This window comes from Phycodurus eques, chromosome 2 (assembly GCF_024500275.1).
Source record: "Phycodurus eques isolate BA_2022a chromosome 2, UOR_Pequ_1.1, whole genome shotgun sequence".
Taxonomy (NCBI): domain Eukaryota; kingdom Metazoa; phylum Chordata; class Actinopteri; order Syngnathiformes; family Syngnathidae; genus Phycodurus; species Phycodurus eques.
In genome coordinates, this window is record NC_084526.1 from 7,479,731 (window position 1) to 7,492,977 (window position 13,247).

At 38.7% G+C, this 13,247-nt stretch overlaps 1 protein-coding gene across 1 annotated transcript; it reads left to right on the top strand.

Moving 5' to 3' along the window:
* Positions 1 to 3,235: 3,235 nt before the first annotated feature.
* LOC133396154 (aspartate aminotransferase, mitochondrial) lies at positions 3,236 to 12,764 on the top strand. Its single transcript, XM_061665641.1, has 10 exons — positions 3,236 to 3,402; positions 6,094 to 6,250; positions 6,350 to 6,478; positions 6,549 to 6,608; positions 6,716 to 6,877; positions 7,957 to 8,061; positions 8,228 to 8,378; positions 9,781 to 9,946; positions 10,033 to 10,183; positions 11,710 to 12,764. The coding sequence occupies exons 1-10, from the start codon at positions 3,320 to 3,322 to the stop codon at positions 11,830 to 11,832; spliced, it is 1,287 nt and encodes a 428-aa protein (XP_061521625.1). The 5' UTR covers positions 3,236 to 3,319; the 3' UTR covers positions 11,833 to 12,764.
* Positions 12,765 to 13,247: the final 483 nt, after the last annotated feature.

A 13,247-nucleotide genomic window follows, 5' to 3' on the forward strand; every position in this document is an offset into this window, starting at 1 on the left:
AATTAATCATCAGCACTTTCATCTTTAATTAAACTCACTATCTTTGAAGCCAACCTCTTCACACACCATCGCAGTACTACACACACCCTCACTCTCATTCAAAAGACATGAGTGAAGCAAATGTTCTGCATTGCACTAAGGCACACAAACACAAATACACAAGGGGGGGAGGGGGTGGCGTTGGGTGACACAAGGCAGCGTATAGTCGAAGCTGCTAACTGCTTACAACGAGGAAAGAGAGTTATATCCGGTCTGATTCCTTCACACACATCAGACAATTGCAGTGAGGGAGATGAGAGGAGCGAAACAAACAGATGAAATTCCCTCTCTTCAAGTCATCCACCCTTGCTATCTCTTCTCCCTTCCCCCTCCACCCCTCTCATTCATGCACATATATTCTGTTTTACTTCGGTTAATCTTCACTCCTCTGCTTTCCAGTGCTTGCCTCCATCTTTCTCACTGTTCCTCCAGCTGCTCCCTGCTTTCACTGCAGATCACAATGTCATCTGTCACATCTACAGCACACCTCACCACTGTTCTGCTGCCCTGATGCATTATACATATCCTGTACTATTCTAACATTTATACTTTTTGTCTTTTTGTCTGTACCCTTTGTCTGTAAACAAACGTAAGAAAAACCCATATGCACCCAGTTGACAACAGGTCCCTCGACCTGAACTATAAAAATGTAGAAACTGTGAAGACGTTGCTCTTCACCAACTCTAGTCGGGAGGAAAACAAATATATCAGGGACCCAAGCCGAGTATCATTAGTGGAACTGAGATGTAATAATTTAAAAATGCATCATTTCATTGTCAAAGCTGTATGCTGTCACTACAGCCATTATACTTTGCATTTGGAGTAATATCACAGGCGTAGTTGTGAGGAGAGAAGCTCCATTTATTACATCTTAATTTTAGTGTTGGTGCTCAGATTCATCATTATCATATAAAGAAAATGCTAAATAGTGACTTTTAGCAACACACTTACACTCACACAGACACACACACACACACACTCACACATAAGCATTAAATCAGGTTTTAAAGAAGTCTAAGTTGAGAAACATCCCCTGGCATTAGTCAGTACCACTTCTATCTTATCAGTTTGTCCTCATTTATTTTTCCCAGCACTTTCATTTTTTTGCTTGTCAGCTCTGCTTCACAAGATCAGTTTTTTTTCAAAACTATTCCCAATTTGGGGTTGTAGAGGAACACGTACACACATAAGTACCTTTGATCAATGATTCTTTTCATATTAATGTTGACTAAGCTTACACTCAGCCTAAACTATAGTAATATACATTCAATCTATGTAGCCTTAATAGCATAGCAAGAAAATACTCCAAGTGACAGTGCATTAAAGAATAAAACTGCTGGATCCATTGAAGATATTTGCAGTTTTCTGAACACGGGAAGTGGGATAGGGAGGACAACATCTGTGCTCTCCAGTCTGCCTGAGGAGTGAAAAATCACCCTAGAAACCTCTCTGTGATCCCAAGTCTCAGACCTCAGTTTCAGACATTTAATCATTCTAGTACCACTTCAAAAATACCACCTCAAAACACAGTGTTGTCTGGGTCATAAAGTAAACTGCAAAAGCTCACAACCTCAAGATTCTGCTGTTTTTTTCAAATACTTTGGAACCCTCAAAGGGGAAAAACTTGGATTGAATCAAACATTTCTTATCTTTTTCTTTTCTGTATATGATGGCAAAAGGTGCCAGAGCGCTTACAGGTAAAGGCCTTCATCTGATGGAAACAAAGTGCAATGCATAGACCAAAATAATACCATGACTTTAAATAGTACTAGTATCTGGTAGCAAATTACGGGATATATACCTGTGCAATCTAATTTTGAGTTTGAATTTTTTGGGATTGAAATGCCTTACACTGTTTTTTATTTTTTACCATCAAATATTTTGTAAAAATTTTTTTTTAAATCTAGATGTACAAAAGAATTCAGTAAAAAAATATATATATTTGAATTCAAACTTAGATGACACAAAATAACTGAATAAATGAAAAAAATAAATGAACCTCACCCCCATCTTTGCTTGTGAATGACTGAGCAATTCAGGGAAGCTCCTTTTATACCCAATCATGGCACCCACCTGTTCCCAATTAGCCTGTTCACCTGTGGGATGTTCCAAACGGGTGTTTGATGAGCATTCCTCAACTTTCTCAGTCTTTTTTGCCACATGTCCCAGTTTTTTTGAAATGTTGCAGCCATAAAATTCTAAGGTAATGATTATTTGCTAAAAACAATAAAGTTTATCAGTTTGAACATGACATATTTTGTCTTTGTAATGTATTCAATTAAATATAGGTTGAACATGATTCGCAAATCATTGTATTTTTAACACAACATCCCAACTTCATTGGAATTGGGGTTGTAATATAAACATATAAGTCACTGATGGTGTAGTGGTACATTCGCCTGACTTTGGTGCTGGCAGCGTGGGTTCAGTTCCCACTCAGTGACGGTGTGAATGTGGGTGCGAATGGTTGTCCGTGTCTGTATGTACCCTGCGACTGACTGGCGACCAGTTCAGGGTGTCGTCCGCCTTTCGCCCGAAGTCAGCTGGGATAGGCTCCAGCGTCCCGCGACCCTAACCAGGATAAGTGGTGTTGAAAATGGATGGATATAAACATGTAGTATACCATAAATATTGTGAAAATTGTTTCTGTACTGTACTTTTTTCAGGTATCTTTACCTGAGTATTTAATTTGGAGTAAAAGTAAAAAAAAAAAAAAAAAAGTAAAACTTTTACTCCCTAATTTGAAAGATATCTGTACTATCTACTCGAGCACCATGAAAGTTATAAAGGGGGAAACAATTATCTCTGGAAAGATGTTTACAGTCGTTATTTATGTAATTTTTTAAAAAAATATTTTCTTATATCGACGGGCGGGGTTAATGTTGAAACTGTGCGTTATTGTTGCAGTGGCTAATCATGATACTAAACATAGTTTTAATAAAACCTTTGTCGCATTTTTGGTAAACGCTTGAGCGTACTACGTTACTGCATCTTAATGATGGTCATGACGTGGTAGTTGAAGAGCAAAATATTTTTGGGTAGTTAGTGTAAAAGTTGGAGAACCGCAATTGATAGTGAGGTTGTGACCTCTAGCGGACAAAGTTTGTCAGTGCAGAAGAAGGCGGCAAAAAAACGTCACGTACATGCCACGTGACCAACAACGTCTAGCGTGTTGGCGTGTCAAGTGACGTCATCACGTACATCCAGCGTCTGGCCGTGGCCGTGAGTGCCCTTCATCCGTCCACATCTTGTCAGGCTTGACTCCCCAAAGCACGCAGAAATGGCCCTGCTCAAGTCCAACAAAGTTTTCGGCTGTTTGGGAAACATTACGCCGTCCCTCGGGGTGCTGTCCGCCCGTAACAGGTAAAAAGTGACATTGTGTTCAAATACTAGCTACGGCCGCATGCTTTACGTTTTAGCCACGAAAGTCGTTTTTAATGCTATCTCGCTTGGCTACAATTGACTATAACATTCTCATAATACGGAAGCTCGCTCACACCGAGGTGAGCTCATGTTAGCAGCACAAACGCGGTCAGGGGTCATCGGGTGACAGCAGGCCTTGGCACCGGAATTGTCAGCTTGTTTGCGGCTAAGGCGTTTGACAGTCGCTCCAAAACTTGCCTGAATTGCATCTGTTGTGCCAGTTTGGGATTTGAAGGGACCAATGTTAATTATGAATGTCACGTTGCAATCAGTATAGTTTCCCGAAAGACGATACGCAGGGATTAGGAGGGGTTTAGCGGTATTTTATACTTGATATATTACTGGGAAATTTGGGTAAATAAAATGTTAAATAATGACTTGTTGTTGCAGTATAACGTGTTTTAGTCGTTCAAAAATCCTTTCAATTTATTCTAATCAGAGGATTTTCGATATTCGAGAAATCAAATCCCACGTTCAGTTTGAGCTAAACGCCTTGCCGTTGTTGGTAAATTCGCGCGACGTGATTGGCTGCTTTTGGTCACATTTTGTCGCTGATTGGTTCAATTCATGAGGCGTTGTTCACGCTTGTATTGGTGCACTTTAGCGTTAAAAAAAGGTCAAATTGCTGAGGGTATGTTTTTTTAAATTGTTTTTATTGGATTTGTAACCGTAATCTTAGATATATTAAATGTGTATATTTACTGTATAGATATTGTATTTGTTTGTATTGTGTTTGAACCTACATTTTTACATGATCCTAGCCTGTGTTTCGTGTCTGTGTTTCTCTGGGCTCAATCTCGTTGTCCTTGAATATAAAATTTAAATATTTCAAAATATGTTTATTTGTATAAATAGGTCTCAGACGTGATTAAAAAAAAAAAAAAAATATATATATATATATATATATATATATATACACATTTTTTTTTAAGATGTTGGATTGTAGCAAGACAAATGACCTTATGGTGGGCTTTGCTCTATTGATCCCTGATAACTGTCTGTTTATATATTGAAGTTCAGCTGTTCAAAGGTTCCATGTGCACGGAAACTATAAAGCATCACTTGCATTGCGTTATCTATTTTCCTCCAAGAATCCCAAGAAGGCGCAATGACAAAATATTTTATAGCTGCAAAGATAAGTGCTTTGTTTATGCAGTTAAAGGGAGTTTACAATTCAAGGCCCCGCAAAAAAAAAAACACTTTTTGTCATATTTGTTAAAACTGTCAGTAGAACTTAACAGTAGCACGTAAGTGACATGGTGTGTGAAAATATCAGCCGTCTCTGGCTCCATCTTGTATCTCTAATATGATTTTTAACAAACCACCATGTCTGAAGGAAAACAACCAATCACAGACAGAAGGTGTCCATCATTTGTCGTGCACTCGCGGGCACACAATAATAGCGGGCAGACCTGTGTGGCCCTGCAAAAATTAAAACTTAAAACTGATAACATTTATTGTTATAGTAACACTCCACTAAGAATAAAGTGTTTTTCTGGTGTAACAGGGTTACAGGTCAGTGTGAGTTTGTAAAAATATGACAGATTTTTTTTTTAAACTGTAAACTCTCTTTAAAAGTGTTTGAATGTTTACTCAGTCTTTGGCAGGGATTTTGGTCAAAATTTAATTCTTCTACAATCTTATTTTGGCGGTTTATTATTATTAGGTGGTGCTTGGAGACCATTGCCCTTTGCAGAGATTTCAGTCCTAATTTTAGCTGCAAAGTTAAGGGGTGTTTACAAAGCAGAAGAAACATGAGACCAATGTTAGCCTCAGCCATCTTAACATGGAACTGTGCATCTTCTTTTTTTTTTTTTCTTTTTTTTTTTAGAAATAATCATGAAAAATAGGGCTGCAAATAACAATTATTTTAATTATGGATTAACCTGTCGATTATTTTTTCGATGAATCGTATAAAAACGTTTTCATTTTCATCCCTTTATTTGAAAACGGGGCAATATTTCACATTGACAGTGCAGAAAATGCTCAAAAATAAATTTATTATCATTCAGTTTGGTCCGTAAATTGTCAGAAAATGGGGAAAAATGTTGGTCGTTGTTTTCCAAAGTTAAAGCAGATGTTTGCAAATATTTTAATTTGATGAAACAGAATTATAATCAGTCTGCTTTCATGGAGGACAACGGGAATCTGAGAAAATAAACTGTTGAGAGGCTGAAATTTTGAGGATTTGGACAAACTTAGATTTTAGTGAAACAAGGTCTCCAAACGATTAATCAACTATCCAAATAGTTGTCAATTAATTGGATAATTGATTAGTTGTCGTTTAATTGATTTATTGTTGCACTAATTTATTTATTTGTTATTTCAGTTGTCCTTTTTTCACTATTATGACTCACAGGATGAAAATAAATAGACAATTAATAGAAGTCCTGTGATGTTGTGCCCATTGCTCACATGTTGTTTATGTGTCAGTGTGGTCTCCTCAGCTCCATTTGATTTTTTTGTTGTTGTTTTTTTTTTTTGTAATAAATCTCCTGCGTAACAGGTCACGCTGGTATTACATTTGCATGACCAGTGTGACATAAGGTCCTTAAATACTTACATTTGGACCTTGTCCACTTACATTAGTGGTCCTGTTCATAATGGATGTTTTGTCCTGTGTCTTTGCAGCTCATGGTGGGGTGGAGTGCAGATGGGTCCCCCTGATCCCATCTTGGGTGTGACCGAAGCCTTCAAGAGGGACACCAACCCCAAGAAGATGAACCTGGGAGTGGGAGCTTACAGGGACGACCAGGGCAAGCCCTTTGTCCTCAGTTGTGTTCGCAAGGTAAGACTGCACACAAACGCATGGAAATGCCTCCTCATCATGGGTGTATGCATTTGTTTTGTATTCATGTATGTAGCCACTCTCTCTCATGTCTTTCAGGCGGAGGCCTTGATTGCAGAAAAACAGCTGGATAAGGAATATCTTCCCATTGGCGGTTTGGGAGATTTTACGAAGGCATGTGCCCAACTTGCTCTTGGAGCTGATAACGAGGTCTTGAAGAGTGGCAGGGTAAGTTGGTGTCTGTGCACTAATTCACCACAGAGACGGTTCAAGTTGCAAAGTAGTCATCTCCCAACAGAACATTACTGTCCAGACCATCTCAGGAACTGGATCTCTGCGCATTGGAGCTAACTTTTTGGTAATATACTCTTGTATAGTAGGTCCATTAGCCCATATGAACAGTAAGGCAAAGCCCGATTTTTCTCACATCTTTTTTTTTTTGTGTTTGTTTTTTTCTTGGTCCAGTCTCGTTTCCATGGAGGTCCTCATGATGTTTACCTTCCCAAGCCTTCCTGGGGTAACCACACACCCATCTTCAGAGATGCTGGCATGCAGCTCAAAGCGTACCGCTACTACAACCCTTCCACATGTGGCTTTGATTTCAAAGGCGCTCTGGAGGACATCTCTGTAAGACGTGGAATCATTTGGGTGTTTCTTTTGAGAGGAACATTTCTAAAGTGCATCATGATATGGGACACTGATGACTGACTGACTGTTTTTCCTTTTAAATAGTTTTTGTAGGGATGCACCAATACCAGTAAAAATGCTCCGATACTAGCACACCAATACGACTTTATCGGCCTGACATAAGTATAATTTACGGGCAGGTGGAATAGGAGCCACGTCGGCCATGTGAAACTACTTTAAGATAGCATGGATGCAACGCTTTATTAGCCGACTGCAAATTATGCTCTGCAAAATGGATGATGAATTCCGCTCGGCCGGCATTGCTCAGCTCTGGCCGAGCCAGGCGCCCTTCTGTCACAAAGCCTCTAGTGCGTCATGTCGAATAAAGACAAGGAAGCGATGGTGTGATAAAGTATCACTTCAGTTGACCTGTAACAGTTTTATTTGATAACTTGTCTTGCATTTCTAGTTTCTCACTTTATTTTGTAGTTGACACATAGCGGTAACATGGCATATATATTTGTACTTGTATATCCACCAGATTTGACATCTTTTTGTTCTTTGTCTCATGTTTGTATTCCTTTTACATGGTTCCCCTTAGTGTTCAGACTGAGATGCAACAGAACTGAAATGCCTTGTTACAGGATACATGTAAGGGAAGTGTGACACGATTTAGAGATAATATACAGTTGGATGTTTAAAATGTCAGTAATGACAAGTTATCACTGTAAAAAGTGTTATTTGAGTCCAACTAATGTCATGTACAAGAAAAGCTTTTTATGTTTTGCACAATATTTGATTGAAATACATTTTCATCACAATTTTAAGACATAATTATTATTGACGAGTACTCAATTGTACGTGTTTGTATTTTGTTGAAAGAAAGTGGTATTGGTGCATCCCAAGTTTGTTTTTTCTTGAATTTGGACTCCTCTTTTTTTGTATTGATGTATGCAACATTCACAGATCAAGTCACAAGTTGTTCGTGTTTAGACCTTTACATTAAAAAGCGAGCAGCAATGAGCTGCATGACCTATTTAAAATGTGACTAATCTAAAGTGATTCATTGTTTTTTACAGAAAATCCCAGAGCAGAGTGTGATCTTGTTGCATGCCTGTGCCCACAACCCAACCGGTGTGGACCCCAGGCCTGAGCAGTGGAAGGAGATCGCTGACATTGTGAAGGTGCGTCTTCATTCTCTCTGTAAATGTCCACACACTTTCCGCAATCAGCATTTGTGATGGCTCCAAAGGCAGTGTAGATAACCACACTGTTCACTTTTATTGACTCCTCTTCTATCCCAACCCCCTCTTCTGTTGTCTGCTGATTGCTTTCTTTCTCGCCATACAGAAGCGCAACTTGCTGGTGTTCTTCGACATGGCGTACCAGGGCTTCGCAAGCGGAGACATCGATCGCGATGCCTGGGCTGTGCGCTACTTCATCGAGCAGGGCCACAACATTGTGCTGTCCCAGTCCTATGCTAAGAACATGGGTCTCTATGGTCAGTGTCATTGCGCCACAGCAGGGTTTCCCCAAGTACAGTGGTGTCTTGAGATAAGTTTTAATTTATTCGGTGACCCCGCTCAAAAACACATCTCAAATCACAAAACATGTTTGTAATTTGTTTTTAAAATAGCACTCTAATGTACTTTATAAACCACAGTAAAGACTGAATTGAAGTGTTTTTGCCACATTTGCTTCAATTCAATGGACATTGTGCTACTCCCAGTGTGCTCTCCTTGGCCACCCGGAGGGCAGTATAATACAGACAGAGAAAAACATAAAGAACTGTTTCAGAACTGACTCGGTAAGCCGCAGTCATTTTTCGCAAAGGATAATGATTATACAGTGGAACCCCGCTATTTGCGGGGTATAGGGACTGGGCCGGACCGAATTTCAAATAGCCACGGATCATTCACGCACAGTATAACTGCATTAAGGGCGGGGTCAAATTCTTGAGTATGCAGGGGTAAACCGCCAATAACCATCTTCAGGGTTGGTTGACCCAGCAAAAGAAAAAACAAGACTTTAAAAAAAAATATATTTTTAAATCTGGGACTAGGTTAGTCCGTGGGAGCCCCAAGTGTGTGGTGGTCAATTGTATGCATGTGAGTGTTATTATATTTTCTGTCTACATATGTTGCTTCACCATTTTTGTGGTAAAATATTGGTTGCTTAATGGGTTATAACAGCGCGACACCGATGCTATACGTTAGCCCCTCTATGGTATTTTGTATTGTTCGTTAGCATTAAGATGAACAGGCTGCTGTTAAGGCAAAGCGATGTAGTTGTTTTAAATGCACAACTTGTAATTCTTTGTTATATGTATAGGTTGACAGTAAACCTCAACCGGTAGTGACAATAAACAGCCTGAAGCCTCTTTTTTGAAGATTTGTTCACTATCTGCTAAACTGCTGCTAGTTGTGAAGTGAGTTGAGTTCAATGCCACCACACAGCACTCGTATGTCAAATTTTAACTTGTATATCAAAGACTGTAGATTTAACTTGATGTTGACAGCTGACATTAAGTATAATTTTAGTTCTGGTTTGATGTACACAGTATCATCAGAAAACAACAATGGATAACTCTAAACGTGTGCCTTTGTTTTACCACCACCTAGTGGTTAAACCTACACAGAACTTGATTTTAATCAAATATGTGTTCCTAGTAGAATAGTTTTTATGGTCTTACAGTTGTCTGTGATGGTATTTTCAAGCCAAGGTGACTAACTCACAGTTAGAAAAATATAAATGTCAAACAAAAGTTTATAAAAGCACTTCACACAATAATGCTAAATGCCCATTATTATGCAAGAATGCTTAAGTACCGACAAGTTTGGCTTCAAAATGGAGCTGACATGCTGAAACAAGCTGATCGTGTGCCGTTGTTGTTGTCTTGACAGGCGAGCGTGTGGGAGGCTTCACTGTGGTGTGTAAAGACAGTGAGGAGGCGAAGAGGGTGGAGTCTCAACTGAAGATCCTCATCAGGCCCATTTACTCCAACCCGCCAATGAACGGAGCAAGAATCGCTACAACTATTCTTAACACACCAGATCTTCGTGCACTTTGGTAGAAATTGTTAGGTTATCAGACTTTGATGGTGTTTCCTCAACTTGAACTAGCACTAAATGCTGTCATTACTGCTCGTGTGGTAGGCTGGAGGAGGTCCACGGGATGGCAAATCGCATCATCAAGATGAGAGAGCAGCTCGTAGCCGGCCTGAAAAAGAATGGCTCCACCCACAACTGGCAGCATGTCATCGACCAGATCGGCATGTTCTGCTTCACAGGCCTGAAACCGGAACAGGTACACGTGCGCAAACGGGGATTTAATTATAAATTAACGCTGATGTAAAAAAAAAAAATAATAATAACCATGTACAGCTTTCATTACCATTTTTTATTTTTCTTTCAAAAATGATAATTGTTCACCATTATAGAAGACTGCTATTTAATAATTACATTCATGAAAATGGCTGGAGACTGAATTGAATCATTGTGGTATACCTGGTATTGGTCAATTAGGGTTTGAAAATTGTAAAGGTTTACCTTCCCACTTCTTATAGTAAATTCAAATAGTTCAGTGAACCCCAGCTATTCGGAGGGGATAGGGGACCGAGACCTGCCGCTAATATACTGTAAGTATATAAAAAGCGAAAAGCTGCGTGTAATTGAAGCCTACTTAATAAGTTTGCAATTGCCTGCCACAAAATGGCACCAAAGCAAAATTTTAATATTGGACAACCCAGAGCAAATTGGTCTAGCTAAATTGATAGATATTTTATTATTTTGCAGAAAATTCAAGTGTCAAGAGATGATCAAGGACAAGACTTGGCTAGCTCTGACTACCAACTTTTAAGTAATAAAGTGGTACCTTGACTTAGTTGAATTTGTTCTGTGACCACGCTTATCTCAAACCACTTCTATCTCAAATCATCTTTCCTGATTAAAATGAATGGAAATGCCATAACTACAGTCATGGCTAAAAATAAGGGCATCCCAGGGGTGCCTATGATTTTGGCCATAAAGCAAATGCAGGACAAAAAACACTGTTTGCAAAAACTCAATAAATTAACAAAATAAAACCACACACTGGAAACTCTCATACATATAGGGTATGGGAATGCCGGGGAGAACAAATGGGTTTTGATCAAGGAGAGCGGGAGTAGGCAGGCAGAAATACAGTTCAGTTCAGTTCACGTTCGCCCAAAATATGAACAAGTTCTTTCATTGAACTCGTTCAGGTACGACACTGACTGGAAGTGGAAAATAAAATGCTTAAAACATGCACATGACCTCTTTTTTTATTATTATTATTTTTTATATTATATATGTATTTTTTTATATTCACCATCTGCCAAAACGGCTGCTTGCCACCAGAGGTACCATTTGTAAAACATTTTGCCTGCAACTCAAGAAAGAAATGGGCGAAGTGACTGCTTGTATCTAAAGAAAAAAACCTCACAAATTGGGTCACTTATAAGTTCAAGTACCATTGTATATTAAATTAATATCTAAGCTTAAGAGCACAAATCATATTCAATTCATTCATGAATTTAGTCTTAACTGTATTTGACCCTTTTCTTACTCCTGTAATATTAGCCTCCATCTTAAATTAAAGCAAGTGTTTATTGATCAAGTTTTTGTCGTCACTTACATTTGATAGGTTTCACTAATAGGACTATTTCTTTAAATGTGTTTGTTGTCTCAAATAATGCAAGTTTCAAACGTTTGTTGTTGTGACTCCATGTAGTGTAGGGCAACTTGTTTTTATTCAATGGCCCACTATTATACTCCCCCTAATGCCCCACCACCCCAAATCTTCTCTCCCAGGTTGAACGCATAACGAAAGAGTTTTCAGTGTACATGACCAAGGATGGCAGAATCTCCATGGCAGGCGTGTCCTCCGGGAACGTGGAATACCTGGCGCAGGCAATCCACGCCGTCTCACAGTAGAGTGGATCCCGCTGGGAGAGTAACAGCACCCAAACGGCGAGGTTGAAGAGATTTGAAACGGCGCTTGCTCTCCTTCTTTCATTTCTAGTATACAGTTACATTTTATCGGACTTCATCAGCCTACTGTCCAACTTGTTGCTGTTAAATGGTTTACTTTTTTGTTTGTTTTTGCTCCAAAAGCATGTCATTAAATAACAGATTCCCCTGCTAAATTGTTCATTGTGTTCACTTTGAGCTGAAATGAGAAATATACTGTAATCTTGTTTTATTTATTGTGCGGAACAAACCTGGCTGCTGTTCTTCTACTTTTGGCTCACTCACTTTAAACTGTCAGGGTAATATTTAGATAGTAGTTTCAAGTACAAGTGAAGATCTGTGTGGCTATGTGAAAGCATGTGTAAATGTCTTTTTGGGTTGTTTTTTTTTTGTTTTTGTTTTTTTTACTTTATTCAAAGGAAAGGACTCTCGGTCATTGGTAAAAAAAAAAAAAAGAAAAAAGTCTGCTTGTCACACTTCTGTTTCAGTCTTATTTAGTACTTTTCACTCTTTCGTCAAAAGTTAACTGAGTGTTTTCAGTTGCAGAGCAGCAGTTTCTCAATCAGTCGTGTGATTTTATCCCTCAAAACAACTAGTCATGGAAGCCAAAAAAATACTTAATTGAGCTCTGTATGGAAGTGGGTGGTGATGATTTTCACTGCAGACATGGTGTATTTCATTCAGATATTCTTTTCAGATTTCCATCATACAGTTTTGCATTCAATATTGGTACAGATGTCCCAGTGTGGGCTTTAAGAGGCAAAGTGTCAATCTGGTCATCATTAAGACGTGAGCATTGAAGGCATTCGAATGTGAAACGTTACCATTTGCCTCTATTCTGCATATAAAACATTGGTCATTGCATTACAGAACTATAATAAATCATTTAAGAGTAACTTCTCTTGTGGTTTTCTTGATTCTACTATGAAATGTGATCAGGTAACTTCAATATTACCTCTTTAAAAGGAAGCTCGATACGTGAAGTTTTCCTTATAAATTTGATCAGCAGTACTGTACAGTACAGCTGGCTGGATGAATAGTCGGATAATCGGTTTTTAGTGCTTTGCAGCCACTAATGTAGAACTTTTCATCAAGTTATAGTACAGGGTGTCCACAATGTCTCAGCAATTAAAAAAAACATATATATTTCTATCAATTTCCTTTTGTGATGTTTTAAATGCGATAGTATGGACATCCTGTTAGTTTAAATAAAAGAATAATGACCTGATTTTCTTTTAATTGTGTAGAACTGCCAATATCCCAGTAAAATTTATTACAGTACATTGTATCATTTCTCAATTCTTGTACTGTGCACGCATATACACTAAATACGCCATTTCCCATAATCCCCCAGTCACGTGACTAGGTATCACGTGCCC